The sequence below is a fragment of the Lithobates pipiens genome, unplaced genomic scaffold (genome assembly GCF_037356315.1).
Source record: "Lithobates pipiens isolate NorthernLeopardFrog02 unplaced genomic scaffold, aLitPip1_a1.2 Scaffold_65, whole genome shotgun sequence".
NCBI classification, from domain to species: domain Eukaryota; kingdom Metazoa; phylum Chordata; class Amphibia; order Anura; family Ranidae; genus Lithobates; species Lithobates pipiens.
Window position 1 is genome coordinate 1,218,788 of NW_027507887.1, and position 17,217 is coordinate 1,236,004.

The 17,217-nt window shown below is 44.5% G+C and overlaps 1 protein-coding gene across 1 annotated transcript; it reads right to left on the reverse strand.

The window, feature by feature from the left end:
• Window positions 1–4,083: 4,083 nt before the first annotated feature.
• Window positions 4,084–15,275, reverse strand: LOC143958936 (serine/threonine-protein kinase PLK1-like). The gene is made up of 6 exons (XM_077467924.1): window positions 15,127–15,275; window positions 14,710–14,874; window positions 10,384–10,461; window positions 10,144–10,298; window positions 6,682–6,864; window positions 4,084–4,557 (listed from the first exon to the last, which is right to left on the reverse strand). The coding sequence occupies exons 1-6, from the start codon at window positions 15,161–15,163 to the stop codon at window positions 4,351–4,353; spliced, it is 825 nt and encodes a 274-aa protein (XP_077324050.1). The 5' UTR covers window positions 15,164–15,275; the 3' UTR covers window positions 4,084–4,350.
• Between the last annotated feature and the right edge of the window lie 1,942 nt (window positions 15,276–17,217).

Consider the following 17,217-nt stretch of genomic DNA (forward strand, 5'->3'; position numbering starts at 1 on the left):
TGAAACTTCGGGCGAAACTTCGCTGTATTATGTGACACTATAGGACTGCGCTCACAGAGCAGAGTGAGCTTGTTGGTTATTTGGTCCCCTCCGCCGGCCAGGAGGACACACAAAAAAAGAAAAAAGAAAAAGAGAAAGAAAAAAAAAAGGGGGGGAAAAAGGGGGCATACATTTCCATAATAAGTAGTCAAACAACCAAAGATAAAGTTTCAACATAGGCACCGGTGAGGGTAGCTGTAGCGCACAATGAGATAACACTTGGCCAATGCCTGTTTGCAGAAGACACCAGGCCAGAGTAAGGAGTTCCAGCACAGACGGGGTAGGGGAACCTGTCCACAGTCTCTCAGGTAGGAGTATGATCCAGTGCAAAGTGGGTCCAGGCGGACAGGTGCCCCGTCACAACAGGCCCGCTCCAGCCATATGTGTATTCCAATGAGAATGTTAAGTCACATGAAGCAAAACGGAGACAGTCAACAGCACAACAGTTTAGGTCTGAGAGTAGTGTGCCTAGTAGGGAGAACTGACAGGCCATGGCATGGTCAGTGAAAAGGTGTATAAACACGGCCCCAATCCAGGGAAACTGGTACAGTAGGAAGTGTGTAAGTGGAAAAAAAAGGGCATTGTCATCTTTGCACATATACTCATCTGTCCGCATCCCGACGCTCAAGCCACGACAGCACTGTTTCAGGATCCTCAAAGAAGTGGGCCCGGTCCGTGCCTTCCACACGCGGACGAGCAGGAAATAACATGGCATACTTTATATTCTTGATGCGCAGGCGTCTCTTCACTTCCATAAAACTTTTGCGTTTTTTCTGAACTTCAGAGGAGAAATCAGGGAAAACTGCCACGGTTTTGTTTTCAAAAGGAATATTCCCCTTTTCCCTGCTAAGCCGTAGAAGGGTGTCTCTGTCCCTAAAATTCAGGAATTTGGCAATAAAAGTACGGGGGGGCGCCCCCGGGGGGGGAGGCTTGCCTGACAACCTATGTGCGCGTTCCACTGCAAACATGGGGGAGAATGAGTCCCTGCCATAGGTGTCCACAAGTAACTTTTCCAAATAAGTTGGGGGGTCTCTGCCCTCCACCCCCTCTGGCAGGCCTATGAAACGCAGGTTACATCTGCGAATTCTGTTCTCAATGTCATCCTGCTTCTGAAGGATTTGATGTACTTGGTGCTGCATGGCCTCTGAGGAGATCTGAAGGGGGGGGGGGAGTCCTCTACATTACTCAGGCGGGTTTCAGCTTCAGTGACCCTCTCCCTAAGCTTCTGAAAGTCTTGCAGAACCAGCGATATATCTACCTTTACCTCCTCAATCCTGGCTGTGAGGTTAGTCTGGCAGTTCGTTACCGCTTCCTGGCAGGCCGTAATTGCATCAAGGAGCCTGTTCGTATCTGCGCTCCGCGCGTCCTCCTCCCCCTGCATGGCGGCGCCATCTTGGTCTGCGGGGCCTGGTCCTTCATGCCGGTATTGTGACAGTTTGGCGGCCGCTGCACTGTTCCGCTTCGTCGGCGACATGTGCCCCACGGTTGTCCGGTCAGCAGTGTGGTTAAAACGGAGGAAAAAAAGGTGATCTGTGTCTCAGGATAGGTATTCAGGATGTATGGCCGGCGGAGCTCAGCTCACATGCGTCCTATCTCATGCCGCTCCAGGCCACGCCCCCTTATTTGGATATATATACATATCTTTTATAGCCCCCAACGGATCCTCGAGCACCGCTCAGGACTAAGGATAAGCTTGGGCGTGTTATTTGGATATACTGTATGTATCGGCGTATAACACGCACAGGCGTATAACACTTTCAATTCAATTTAAAAAAAAATTTAAATAAAGAACTGTGAAGCAAAATAAGGGTCAGTGCCCATGAATGCGGCCTAATCAGTGCCCACCTGCAGCTTCACCATTGCCATAAATGCAGCCTCACCATTGACATGAATGCAGTTTCTCCATTGACATGAATGCTGCCTTACCATTGGCATAAATGCAGGCTGACCATTGACATAAATGTAGCCTCACCATTGCCATGAATGAAGCCTCACCATTGCCATGAATGAAGCCTCACCATTGCCATGAATGCAGCCTCACCATTGACATGAATGCTGCCTCTCCATCGACATGAATGCAGCTTCACCATTGCCATGAATGCAGCCTCACCATTGACATGAATGTTGCCTCTCCATTGACATGAATGCAGCCTTACCATTGCCATGAATGCAGCCTCTCTATGTCCGTGAATGCAAGCTGTCCATTGCCATGAATGCAGCCTCTCCATTGCCATGAATTCAACCCTACCATTACAATTAATGCAGCCTTACCGTTGACATGAAGGCAGCCTCACCATTGCCATGAATGCAGCCTCACCATTGACATGAATGTTGCCTCTCCATTGACATGAATGCAGCCTCACCATTGACATGAATGCAGCCTCTCTTTGTCCATGAATGCAGCCTCTCCATTGCCATGAATGCAACCCTACCATTACAATGAATGCAGCCTTACCATTGCCATGAATACAGCCTCACCATTGCCATGATTGCAACCCTACCATTACAATTAATGCAGCCTTACCATTGCCATGAATGCAGCCTCACCATTGCTATGAATGCAGCCTCACATGTGCCATGAATTCAGCCTCACATGTGCCATCAGTGCAGCCTGACTGATGCCCATCTGCAGCCTTGGAAGGGACAGGGAGGGGGCGGGACGAGCCCGACAGATTACATACAGAAGAAGTCTGTATGTAAAGTCCCGCCTCCTATGATAGACAGAAAAGTCTTCCAATGGCAGCCCAGGAGACAGGACTTCCTATTACAGATGCTGAGATTCTCCTGTATGTAATCGAATGGCATTCACCCTGCCCCCTCCCTGTCCCCAGGGCCGATAAATACGGTATATATATCCAAATTACCTGGGGGGCCATATTTAACTGGAACGCAGACTTTGGACATGCCTGCTCTATAGTGTGTACTTGTGTCAACTAAGAGCACTAAAGCCCCATATACACGGTTGGATTTTCCGCCGGAAAATGTGCGATCGGATCATGTTGTTGGAAAATCCAATCGCGTGTGGGCTCCATCTGACTTTTTCCATCGGATTTTCCGATGCACAAAGTTTAAGAGCATGATCTGAAATTTTCTGACAACAAAATCCGATTGTTTAAATTCCGATCGTGTGTAGAAATTTCTGACGGACAAAGTGCCACACATGCTCAGAATAGACTAAGAGATGAAAGCTATTGACTACTGGCCTCTTTATAGTCCTGTTGTATGCGTTATACGTCACCGCGTTCTGAACGATCGTTTTTTTCCGACAACTTTGTGCGACCGTGTGTATGCGAGACAAGTTTGGGCCAACATCCGTCGGAAAAAAATCTGACGGGTTTTGTTGTCGGAATGTCCGACCATGTGTACAGGGCATAAGTTTCATTTCTGTAAGCTGCTTTGTTCCTCAGTTATCAGCATGAATCATTTCTGACAAGTCTTCCTGACACCAAGAGAAAAAAGATGACAGGGGAGGATCTCCAACATACAGCCTGTGGTTGACAGCCTCACCTCTAGTGCTGTGTAAATGGGGGGCGGGGGTGTCCCTCCAATCATCTTTCGGGGCTGCTCACATTGGACTCTGCAGAGTGTAATTTCAGCTCTCTGCCCCCTTTTTTCTGAAATCTCAAACAAGCTATATAAATTCTTGCCTTTGAATGGCTGTTGAGAATCCTGTAGATAAACAAGTACAACTTATGTAGGTGGATTTGTTTTATCTTTGTATATCACCTGAGGAAAGTCCGTTTTCAGAGTACCGCAGGGACCAGCTGAATTTCCAACCATGTCTGGGCAGGCTGATTGTACCCGTTCAATCAACTTGGGTACAACCAGCCTGTCGGATTTTTCTAAATATGGTTACTGCCAGTGACTATAGTCTCTATCAGTAAACATTTTATTCTGCTGGTGGGTTCAGACTAGGACCTAAAAACATACCTGAACTGATCTCCAATCTCCATTGATATACACATTGGCAGTTTTTGTAGCCATCAGGCATTGAGAATAAACCTCTCCCAACAAGTAATACAATTATTAAAAAAACTAAATCAATTCATATACAAAGATCTTTAATATTAATATACACAAACATAATAAAGTTGTTATTTTACAATAAACCTGACAACATTAAGAAGTGACACACAGAACAGGCTCTTGCCCAAGACAAAGAGAGATCATAAAATCAAACAACTTGTTAGTTCAGGGAAACCCCAGTTGGCACTAGTGGTTAGTACAATCTTGAACCTCAGGAATGAAAAAAAAAACATCTGCAGCCAACGTGGCTGTCACAAAGCTCCCCGTTCAGGAGACTGTGCCCAGCTAGGCTGTGGCCTTTTTGTGCCTTGCACCAGACTTTAACTTCTGCAGTTTCTCCACAATGCTGCGGGCATAACGCAAGCGCCTTGCTAGATCTTTTGAGCAGCCAAACTCTTCTATAAGGCTCAACTTGTATGTGTGGAAATTCTGTTTCTCATCAATATAGGAGACAGCAGCCATAAGAGGACACAGGATGATTTTTGTGTGATCCTGTAGAACGAAGACAACATATTTTAAACCTCAACTGAAGACACAGAAATCTATATTCAATCAGGCTTTGCATCTACAACTCTCTATTCTCTTATGAGTTATGCTGAGCATCCCACTAAAACTGTGGTAGTCTAATGCCCTGTAAACACGGTCGGATTTTCCGACGGAAAATGTGCGATCGGATAATATTGTCAGAAAATCCGATCGTGTGTGGGCTCCATCTGACTTTTTCCGTCGGATTTTCCAACACACAAAGTTTGAGATCAGGATCTAAAATTTTCCGACAACAAAATCCGATCGTTTAAATTCCGATCGTGTGTAGACAATTCCGATGGACAAAGTGCCACACATGCTCAGAATAAATTACGAGACGAAAGCTATTGGCTACTGCCCTCTTGTACGTGTCCCGTTGTACGTGTTGTACGTCACCGCGTTCTGATTGATTCGATTTTCCGACAACCTTGTGCGACCTTGTGTATGTAAGACAAGTTCGGGTCAACATCCGTCGGAAAAAAGTTGATGGATTTTGTTATCGGAATGTCCGACCGTGTGTCGATTAACACTAATGCAGGAAACTTTTTTAACATGGGTTCCTGTGGAACATGTTCACATCAATGCATTTTTGTGCCACTGTATTTTTGGAAAGGATCGGGAACTTTTTTCCCACAAAATGCAGCGTTTTGCATATAATAGACCTCAATGGGCCCGCATCCAAAATGCAAGTACCGTGTTTTTGCCACGATTTGCTTTTTTTTTTTTACACTGTATATAGTTGGTTGCTAAGGAGAAGCCTGGGAAGCCGGCCGCCGCGTCCTTAACAACCAATGAGTCATCAGCTGAAAGTAAAAAGAATTTTTTTTCGCCCAAACAAAAATTATGAAAAAAAAACTGCGTAGGGTCCCCCCCCCAGGTCTAAAACAGGCCCTTGGGTCTAGTATGGATTCGGCATGGGGTCCCCCCCAAAATCCATAGCAGACCCTTATCCGAGCATGCAGCCCGGCATGTCAGGAAAGGAAGGGGACAAGCAAGTGCCACCCCCCTCCTGAACCCTATGTGAATGAGCATGGGGTACATAGTACCCCTACCCATTCACCAGAAAAAGTAGTGTAGTGTGACAAAAAACAATAGACAGTTTTTGACAAGTCCTTTATTAAAAAGGTCTTCTTCTTCCCAGCTTCTTCCTCTGGTCTTATTCTCCTGCTTCTTCTTCCGGTCTTCTTTGTCCGGTGTTCTTCCTCTGATGCAGTGTCCCACTGATCTGTCCGCGCCGATGTCAAGCCTTTCTTAGATAACTATGGGGCGTGGCCACCGGATGACATCATCTGGCGGCCCCACCCCTTGTGACTTCACTACCCAGGGCATGATGGGCCAGTGACGTCACAAGGGGGCAGGGTCTCCGATGGCCACGCCCCATAATTTATCAAAGAAATGCTTGACATCGGCGCAGAAAGATCAGCGGAACGCAGCATCAAGGGAAGGTCGACGGCGGGAGTGGGGGTGGAGGAAGAAGACCAGAGAAAGAAGACCGGAGAAAGAAAGAAACATGCAAATCGCAGCAAAAAACATGGAAAGCAAAAAGCACTGCAGAAATAAATGCTCAAAAGTAACATGCATAGATGTGAACCGAGTCTAAGGGCCGGTTCAAACTGCAGTGATGCGGGAACCCTGCAAATCCATTGCAGCGATACGGGAACCCTGTGAATCTATCGCATGCACCTCGCAGGCAGTTCACACTGTCATATGCAAACTGCTGGGACAGTCAATAGAAAGCTAATGACACCGCTAAATCAGTTTGCATATAGCAAAGTGAACTGCAAATTCGGACAGGAATCAGATCACATGGGTGTAAACAACAATTCGATCCGATTCTGCTGTGGACCAAAAAATGGGTCCTGTGTGAGTTTGGTCTGAATGCGATGTGAATTCAGCCATACATTCTGTATGTCTGAGTTTGCATTGCACAGACATCGCATGTGATTTGTACTGCAGTGCGGCGTGAATCACATCCAATGTCGGACAGCACAGAACCGGCCCTCATAGATACAAATATAAACCCACTGCTATTATTAATGCAAGTTGTCTCCTAAAATTCTACAATGTGACAATACCCTAAACAATCCTCACCTGGGAGAAGTTAACCTGAAGGGTTCCATTGCTCAGATGTAGGACGATTGCTCTTCGTGTGCAGAACCAAGTCCGCAGGAAGGGAATCCGAGCATTCTTGTCACCCTCCCGGGGAGTAATGGTGGCACCGGCCTTCAAAAGGTGCTCATTCATGTAGTTCCTGAAAAATTTGAGTAGTGTGACCTGGAAGGGAAATAGCAGAATGTTCAATCAGTTGGGCTACAGAATCATGGCAGCACTAAATGATCTGTAATTTACAAGGCATGTTCATACAACTGAAAGCCTAAAGTGCACCCTTCTTGTAAGAAGAGAAGCTGTCAACTTCAACACTTTGAGGCACAGAATTCCCATAAACTGTTCTTGTATACCATTAGGTGTCTATTTTATATGCAATTTGTCCAAAACCACTGAACAAGAACCTTGGAAATGCTAGAAGGGTCATGGTATGAACATGCCAAACCTATTTTTTTTTTACAATATAATAGTTAAAGTTATTTAAAGAAAAAAAAGACAATTGCTTTTGGAGTTTCCATTGAATTCCCCTTCACCTGGGTCTGGAGATGGCAGAATTGAGACGATAGCGAGCCTTTACCATTGTTGCTAAACAGGGTTCCCAGTGGGAGATTTCCCCGCTACCTCTGTCCCAAGGAAAAACTACAGTTTTAGAATCTCCCTCTACTGGTCAGAAAGTGAAGATCAACCTCAAAGTACTAACCCTTTGTCGCTGTACCCCCAAAAAAATAAAACCCAGAACATTAGAGCTGCACTCCCATGAAGTGATGCCTGAAATTCTTTGTTTTCTTGCAACTAAGGATCTGAAGTGCAGGGCTCAACAAACCAGTCAGCCACTCTGATGTGCCTTAAAGGGATATTAAACCGCTGTAGAAAAAAATAAATAAAAACTTAACCGCATAGCTTATGTCACTTTTACTCCCTGTCCCCAGTTTTGTGCAGTCTTATCAGCCTATGAAAGTTTATTTTGTTGAGTTTATGCCTATAGGGTGTCTTTTTGTGTCCCTGGTGCTAACCCGCCCGATGCCTTGCACGTGGGATGCATGCAGATTGGGGATGCTGAAGCTGTTGGGCACATAAACAGAAGGGTCCAGTTTGCGCTCTGCCCAGCTGGTGCATGTACAATACTGTGTAGTATTGTGCACGGCCACAGTGCCAGCAGCCCATACTGCACATGTGCTGGCCAGACACAGTGCCAGCAGCTCTACTGCAGTGTGCAAGGGCATGCTTTCAAGGGAAAGAAGGCATAAAAATATATGGATTGGAGCCACAAAAAATAAATATATATTTTAGACCAACTCAACCTAAATACAGCTGTTTACTTCCCAGGATCACTGCACCTTTCATACAACCCAACTTTATTGCCATGCCAACATTTAAAAGTGACATTTAAAGTACACTTATCATGAAGAAGGCTTATACTTACACTATATTACCAAAAGTATTGGGACACCTGCCTTTACACGCACATGAACTTTAATGGAATTCCAGTCTTAGTCCATAGGGTTCAATATTAAGTTGGCCCACCCTTTGCAGCTATAACAGCTTTAACTCTTCTGGGAAGGCTGTCCACAAGGTTTAGGAGTGTGTTTATGGGAATGTTTGACAATTCTTCCAGAAGTGCATTTGTGAGGTCAGGCACTGATGTGGATGAAAAGACCTGGCTCGCAGTCTCCGCTCTAATTCATCCCAAAGGTGTTCTATCGGGTTGAGGTCAAGACTCTGTGCAGGCCATTCAAGTGCCTTAACCCCAAACTCGCTCATCCATGTCTTTATGGACCTTTTTTGTGCACTGGTGTGCAGTCATGTTGGAACAGGAAGGGGTCATCCCCAAACTGTTCCCACAAAGTTGGGAGCATTAAATTGTCCAAAATGTCTTGGTATGCTGATGCCTTAAGAGTTCCCTTCACTGGAACTAAGGAGCCAAGCCCAACCCCTGAAAAACAACCCCACACTATAATCCCCCCTCCAACAAATGATTTGGACCAGTGCACAAAGCAAGGTCCACAAAAACATGGATGAGCGGGTTAGGGGTGGCGGAACTTGACTCGCCTGCACAGAGTCCTGACCTCAACCCAATAGAACACCTCATCAACATGGGGAAAAGGTGCTTTGGGGCTTGTCCCCACCCCCTTTCCTGACCAGCCTGGCTTCATGCTCAGATAAGGATCTGGTATGGACTTTAGGGGGACCCCCATTCCGTTTTTCGGCGTAGGGGTTACCCTTAAAATCCATACTAGGTGACGGGCTCGCAAGGTGTCAATCTTGGCCGATGGAGGCGGTGAGATTGACTTCCTTTTTAAGTCCCATCGTACCTCAAATCACGTTCAAAATGAACAGACTTTAGTCAGTGTGTGGGCAAATCCATTCATTTGGAAAGTCCAGCGGACCTCCGCTGCAAAGTCCGGCTTATTGTCCACCGGACTAAGTCCGCTGTATACTCCGATTGTGAGTATGCGGCATAAGTCCTTCTATGCATGCTTCTTCCACAATGGTGACAAAGTAACAAAACCAGCATTATAAGCAGGCAAGTTGCATTTTCAAATATAAAGATCAGCAACAGCAGCCTCCAAATTTCTGCCATGATAGGTTTCCTTTAAGACTTATGCCCTGTACACACGATTTGAAATTTGGCTAGCAAAAGACCGATGAGAGCTTTTGGTTGGAAAAGGAGACCGTGTGTATGCTCCATCGAACTTTTGCTGGCAGAATTTCCACCAGCAAAAGATTGAGAGCAGGTTTTCAATTTTTTGGTTGGAAAAAGTTCAGATCGTCTGTACCAATTCTGATGCGCAAAATTCCTACGCCTGCTTGGTAATAATTTGACGCATGCTCAGAAGCATTGAACTTCATTTTCTCGGGTTGTTGTAGTGTTGTACGTCACCACGTTCTTGACAGTCGAAACTTCAGCAAACTTTTGTGTGACCGTGTGTATGCAAGCCAAGCTTGAGTGGAATTCCATCGGAAAAACCATCCAAGTTTTTTCCGACGGAAAACCCGCTCGTGTGTACGGGGCGAAATCGTCCGAAATTCGGTCACTTGGACCGTTCATTCATTTTTCGGCCAGTTAATGGGCACAAAATCGATAATCTTTGAGATGTTTTTGAGCTGAAAAATTGAAGGACAAGTTTGGAATTTTTCTGCAGAACAAACAATAAATTGAAAGGTTAATGTGTTTCCCATCCAAACTGTCTGCACTAGGTATATGTAAAAAAAAAACTAACAAAAAATGCAATCATTTATGTCCACTGATTGATATATCGGTCATTACATGATGGCACTATCATTTGTGCTCACGGCCGAATGTTTGTTTTTCAAAAATGGGTTTGCCCGATTTTTTGTATAGTGTATGGCCAGCATAAGTCCACCTTTCACCTATGTCAGGTATGAGTCTTAATGTAGCAAACACCTTGAAGTCACGTATATGAATGTTTCATCCCGTGCTCTTACCTTCTTTGTCAGTGATGATGGGTAAGAGCGCATATTGTGGTGCGACTCCGTATTATTCCCTTCAATGTACTGTAAACTGACTCCATCATTGTACAGTATCAGCCGAGTGGAGTCATTGAAGAGAACACCTACACTGTTATCACACAGCTGGTAACCTGGGGAGAAAACAATTCAGCTTAGTGGCCATCTAAAATATATAACGGCTATATACAGTAGGTCTGTGGTCAAGCTGATACATACCTAGTCCATACTTTGCAGAATAATCCATCCATTTGCTGATCCAGAAAATTGGATTGCAGGCCGGATCCTCCGCTTGCTCTGTAGAAGAAATAAACTAGAGCAATTGGCTAAGTACAGTTGAAGAGTTACCACTTCATGACCTTGTGTTTTAATTGTCAGGTTCTACAATTCCAAAACCCCCCAACACAATTGTCAGGTTCTACAATTCCAAAACCCCCCAACACAATTGTCAGGTTCTACAATTCCAAAATCCCCCAACACAATTGTCAGGTTCTACAATTCCAAAACCCCCCAACACAATTGTCAGGTTCTACAATTCCAAAATCCCCCAACACAATTGTCAGGTTCTACAATTCCAAAATCCCCCAACACAATTGTCAGGTTCTACAATTCTAAAATTCCACTAGATAGAATGAATTGGTCAGAATTGCAATTGAATAAGTAAAAAAGGCAGCTCAATTTCCACCTTGCCACCTGAATCCCCGCTATCTTGTTACTTGGGGGAGCATGGTGGCACTGAGAGAAGCCACCCTGGTCTTAAAAGTTGTGTATTCTGCCCATATGCAAGTGTGTTAGCATAATGTTATACTAAAGCTGGCCATAGATGGTTCAAATCTCGACTGGTTCAGCAGGGACTGGCTGAGATTCGATCCATGTATGGACTGGCTGATTGTACCAAAGTTGATCCATTGATCGGATTGGGTACAACCAGCTTGTCAGATTTATAGCACGTGGTTATTATCAGTGGCTATAGCTATTGTATCATCTATGGGCTGCCTTACAGGACGTTGTGGAACGCTTCTGACCTCTGAGCCATGCAGCAAGCAGATATGAAGCTTAGAGGACACCTAGGTCTTGCAGCTACACCTGCACAGTACCAGAGAGCCCACTTTAGAAAGTCACAAGACAGTTTTTTTTTTGTAAATTTATTTTGCAAATAAATACCATTTTATATTTCACTTTTCACAAGATCAGATCACTGAGCTTCACACAGAGCAGATTACCATACTGAAACACCAGAAAATAATCAATGTTCCAATACATTGGGGGGGGGGGGGGGGGAGACACAAAGCAACAGTATATATTATATACAGATTTATTGGTCTTTAAAGTGAAACTTCACTCTCTTAATCAACATTGACTATTTTTAAAATGGTTGTAAAGGCTTAAGGTATTTTACCTTTATGCAACCTATGCATGAATGTAACAAAAACACCTCTGTGTGCTGCTCCTCCATTACTCACCTGAGCTCCCTCTCGATCCAGTGATGTGCATGAGACCCTCGACTGTCCCAGGACTCCCTCTCCTCATTGGAAGCTAGTGAGCCAATGAGGTGACAGCGAAGGGCTCAGCCGACATGTTTTATGGATGCCATAGAGCAAGCCTCGGGAGCGAGCATGCACCAGTGCCCCCATAGCAAGGGGTCTAAGGGGGAGGAGCCAGGAGCACCAGCGCAGGACCCAAGAAGAAGTGGATCAGGCTGCTCTGCACACAACCACTGCACAGAGCAAGTAAGTATGACATGTTTGTTTTTGTTTTTTGGGTTTTTAAAGCCAAACCTTTAATATCACTTTAATCCTTATGTTGCTAGCATTCGTAATTGGATAGGAAAGTATATAATAATTGGTTGTTTTAAAGGAGAATTACCACCAAAGCTCATTTGAATAGATAGATCCTTTGAATTCAAAATGAATTAAAGTTGTTCTAAAGTCAGAAGGTTTTTTTTATCTTACCCATACACGCTATTCGATTTTCTGCAGATTTTTGTCTACAGATTTACCAAAACCATGTAGTGCAAGGGCCTGCCTGATTGTATAAAAATGAAAACTCTTAAGGTTTGACCTCATTTTATATGGTTTTGGTAAATCTGAAGACAAAAATCTGCAGAAAATAGAATAATGTGTATGGGGCCAAAAAGGCCCGTACACACGGTCAGAAAATATGAAGATAAACTTTATCCGATGAACGATCTGACGGTTTTCTGATCGTTAGTATGCTGCTTTTCACAGCTGATTACGAATTTTCGGCAGACAAAAACTGGATGTGCAGCCTTGAAAATGTTTGTCTGCTGTGACCACAACATACGATTTTCTTTTCATTAGTACGGTTTTCTGACAAAAAAAATATCTGAAGAGCAAGATGAAAGAACACATAGAAAATTTTCTGATGGCGAGTACCCTCTTCACTTTCGATTTGAGACTAGCATCAAACAAAAAACTGACGAAAATTCGTCCAATAATCTGACCGTGTGTACAAGGCTTTAGGCTCCATTCACAGTTGTGCCGTCTTTGGAGTGCAACTTTGGTGCAACTTTGGATAGGTGCAACTAGGATACAACTTTTGCTTTGACCAGTGTTAATGGTCAACTGTTGCACAACTGTTGCATTGTATAAAATTCAGGTGCAACTTTCATGCAACTTCTGAGAGTTAACATTGAAGTCTATGACCCTAAAGTTGCATGAAAGTTGTACTAAAGTAGTGTATTAACTACTTTGAAGTCGCTGCAACTTTAAGTCACACATATATCAATGGATATCATTGAAAAACATGGGGAACGACTTGTCATGCAACTCTGATGTCCAAAGTTGCATGACAAGTTGCACCAGTAGCAGCCGCTGGAATCTTTCTTGGGGGGGGGTTGGTGGCATACTGTATATATACTACTCAGATTTCCATACATAAAATAATGTTATATTCTAATACTGTTTCTTGCAGACAAAATTAAATCCAAAATTAAATCCAAAAAAAAATTAAACCCTGTATAGCGAACAACACAATGCTGGTCTGCTCAAGCAATCACAACACATTGAAATTCAGAACACACTAAACTTTCACCATATCAATGACCATTAGCTTAATGTCCCAACCATAGAGTCCAGTCTGGGAGAGGTTGTGGCATCTCAGCTTGTGAGTCTGCCCAGGGCTTTGTATGACAATATAAGAAAGGAAGAAACAGAGAGGAATAATGATTGAGAAGGGGGCTGGAAAGTCCCCCCCGGTCAGTCGGTCGCATTTACCCCATGGTGGCTGTGGTCTCCCGTTCCCCTGCTCTCCACAGCGGCAGCTTCCGTTTCCTCCCTCGACGGCCAATCAGGAGTCTTCTCTTTTTAGCTAATCAGAAAACGAGTGCCCCTACAGCATGCAGCTTGCTATGGGGGCACTTGAGCTGAGTCACATCTCCCTGTGCCCCCCCCCTCCTGATTGCCTGACTGACTTTGATTGACAGCAGCGGGAGCCAATGGCAATCATTAGGTAGAGTCTCGGATGGCCGAGACACTTGTGGACATCGCTGGACAATGATGGGCCTCAGGTAAGTATTAGGGGGGCTACAGCACACAGAAGGCGTTTTATCGTAATGCATAGACTGCATTTAAGCAGTAGTAAACCCGCAAATTTTTTTTTTTTTAAACCTGCAAAGCAAAAGGCATAATGAGCTAGTATGCACCGCATACTAGCTCATTATGAAATACTTACCTTAGAACGAGGCCCCGACATCTGGCCCGATCCACGCCGAGGGAGCTGACATGCTCCCTCTGCGTTTCTTCCGGGTATCGCGGCTCCGGCGCTGTGAGTGGCCGGAGCCGCGATATCGTCACTCCCGCGCATGCGCGCGGGAGATTTCATTCCGGCCGGTCGGCCACTGACGGATTTTCAGGCCGAGAACCCCCTTGTGCGCATGCGCCGCTGCAGTCAGCGGCGCATACCAAGGGGAATATCTCCTAAACTGTACAGGTTTAGGAGATTTTTTTTTTTACCTACAGGTAAGCCTTATTATAGGCTTTCCTGTAGGTAAAAGTTAAAAAATTGAGCATACAACCACTTTAAGATAAAATAAAAAAACTTCTGACGTTACAACTCCTTTAAGTTAAAGTCAGTGAGCCAATGAATACAGAGAGGGGCCGAGTGTGAATGGACACACAGAGCAGCGGCTTGGTTCTGGTGCCCCCATAGAAAGCTGCTTGCTGTGGGGGCACTCGGCAGGAGGGAGAGTAAAGGAGCACCGTAGAGGGCCCAAGAAGAGGAGGATCTGGGCTGCTCTGTGCAAAACCAACTGCATAGAGCAGGTAGGTATAGCATGTTTGTTACTTTTAAATGAAAAAAAAAATAGTATCACTTTAAATGGCATTTTTGGTTTGTGGTGCTCATATGAACTGTAGTTCCACTTTAATAAAAGAGAGCCTGAAATGCATTTGTCGGATTCTTCCCATATCTACCCTGTAAAAGTGCTGAATACTGATTGGTTGCAAATAGTACACTACTTTGGAAAAAAAGCCTTGGTATGTTCTCCCATCAGACAAGTGTCACAATAGGGACATCAAGACTCACCCTGGAGGATCACGTCCTTCTTAGAGGGCATAGCAGCATTGACACTGGTCAGTTGTTGCATCATATCAGACAGGTAACAATCCGCAGGCTCTGTGCACTCTGGTGGGGCCATCTCCTCATCCTGCGCTGGCGCTACATTCTTCTCAACCAATGGAGGATTTTGGCCTGTAGCAAACACACCGCATGTTAGAAACACAACAGTAGACATACAGTATGTGACAAAACACATCAGCTACTCCAAAGAGCACTAAACTTAGTCGTGCTCCTAAGGTGTATTACTACTTCAACTAACATTTACAAAATAGTACTATTAGTACAGCATTAGGTGACAAAACTCTAGCAATAATAAAAAAAAAAATAGTTTAAAGTTTTCATATTCCTAAGAAGCAGTAAAAAAGCTTTAAAATGCATGCTCACCTATCTCTGCAGCTGCTGACAATGCGGAGGAATTCATTGTGAAAGCTCACAATGGGACCTCTGAAGTCCTAGCTGGCTCTCAGCACTTTTCTCCCTTCCTGTACATGTGCTATGTGTGTTCATTTGGTATTAAAAGGCTGGCAGGCTGCCAACTCACTGCTGGGAGGAGCAGAGCTACTGAGGATCCAAAGCAAAGGACAGCATTGCACAGGTCATAGCCTAAGAGGAGGAGACTTTGCTTTTTGTTTTTCTGGTGCAATTAACACTTTTGGGTTTTGTCCCTCCCTACCCCACACTGTGACTGGGCAGGAAAATCAGAATGTTCTTTTTTAGTACATGAGCACTGATTCAAAATTTAATGGCTGCTTATGCTGCTTCTTCCAGTCTGAGACCTGCGGTATCTGGGATTTTAGGAGGTTTATACTATGTCAAAAAGAGCTACTTACAGTATACTGCTTGCAAAAAAAAAGCAAATTTATTGCATTATTAAAGTTACATTTATATGTGTCTTATTTATCTGTCTATAGTTCAGGTTTAGGTGGGTGCACACTTTCCTGGTACATTAATGCAGGCATGTTACACAAATTGTGAGTTAGCTGCCAATGCACCCCAGCATGCATAGTGCAGAACCACATGTTACTGGGGACACAGCACTGGAATTTTTGCGATTCGGCACTGCGTCATTTTAAAGAGGAAGTAAACCCTGATGGGTTTACTTCCTCTTTGTTTCCCTGCAAAGGTAAAGTATAATGGGCTACTATGCATCGCATAGTAGTCCATTATGTGTCACTTACCTGACACAGGAGCCAGCAATGTCACCGATGTCCCCTCTTCCATGGAGCATCCATCTTCTTTCCAGGTATTGTGGCTCCGGCGCTGTGATTGGCCAGAGCCGCGATGATGTCACTCCCGTGCATGTGCACGGGAGCCGCCACTAACGACATTTCACCGTTAGCAGCGGCATGCTCAGTTCGCCTGCGCACCGCTGTCTACGGCGCATGCACCGAAGGTGGCGGTGCCTGTCTTTTTGCAAATATCTCCTAAACCATGTAGGTTTAGGAGATATTTCTTGGACCTACAGGTAAGCCTTAATCTAGGCTTACCTGTAGGTCAAAGTGGTCTGTAAGGGTTTACAACCACTTTAACCACTTGCCAATCAGGCCATAGCCGAAAGATGGCTACAGTGTAGTCAGGTTTTTCTGGGTGGGCGTCCATGGACATCCTCCCAGAATCTTGCTCTCGCACGCCCCCACAAACATCCGTCACTGCCGGGTCCAGAAGACCGGGCGCATCATGGATCGCGAAAAAAACGGCATTTGACAGAGTGATCACTTGTAAACAAACCGGCGTCATGTCATGACACCGGTTCCTTCCTCCCCTCTCTGTACCGATCGGTACAGTGTGAGGGAAGAGGGGGAGAGAGTGCAGCAGTGCTGTGGGCTGGATATGTAGTGCACACAGCGCTACTCTGTGCCAATACTCTGCAGTACTCTGCCCATACTGTGCAATACTCTGCAACACTGCAATACTCTGCAATACTCTGCCAATACTCTGCCAATACTCTGCAATACATTTTAACAGAAACAAATATTTTATTTTATTTTTTTTACCGAATTTTCAGTCTTTTTTGATTCATAGCACAAAAAATAAAAAATCCAGCGATGATTAAATACCACCAAAAGAAAGCTTGATTTGTGTGAAAAAAAGGACAAACTTTTCAAATGGGTAGAGTGTTGCATGACTGAGTAATTGTCATTCAAAATATGAGAGCACCGAAAGCTGAAAATTGGTCTGGTTAGGAAGAGGGTTTAAGTGCCCAGTGGTCAAGTGGTTAACTGAGAGTTGCACAGTCGTGCCACGTGGCTCGCTAAACAAAATTGACGTCCTTTTCTTCCCACAAATAGAGCTTTCTTTTGGTAGTATTTGCTCAACCTTGCAGTTTTTATTTTTTGCGCTATAAACAAAAAAAGAGCGCCAATTTTGAAAAAAAAAACGCATTATTTTTTACATTTTGCTAGAATAAATATCCCCCAAAAATATATACGTATTATACCTATTCTTCTACATATAATTGCAATAAGCGTTTATTGA

Bases quoted from the DNA above. Each gene is read 5' to 3' on its own strand.
- LOC143958936 (XM_077467924.1), bottom strand. From the start codon at position 15,163: ATGAATTCCTCCGCATTGTCAGCAGCTGCAGAGATAG. The intron at 10,299-10,383 runs GTATGTATCAGC...TTTTCTCCCCAG, and splicing joins TTCTGCAAAGTATGGACTAG to GTTACCAGCTGTGTGATAAC. The intron at 6,865-10,143 runs GTAAGAGCACGG...TTTCCCTTCCAG, and splicing joins CATCATCACTGACAAAGAAG to GTCACACTACTCAAATTTTT.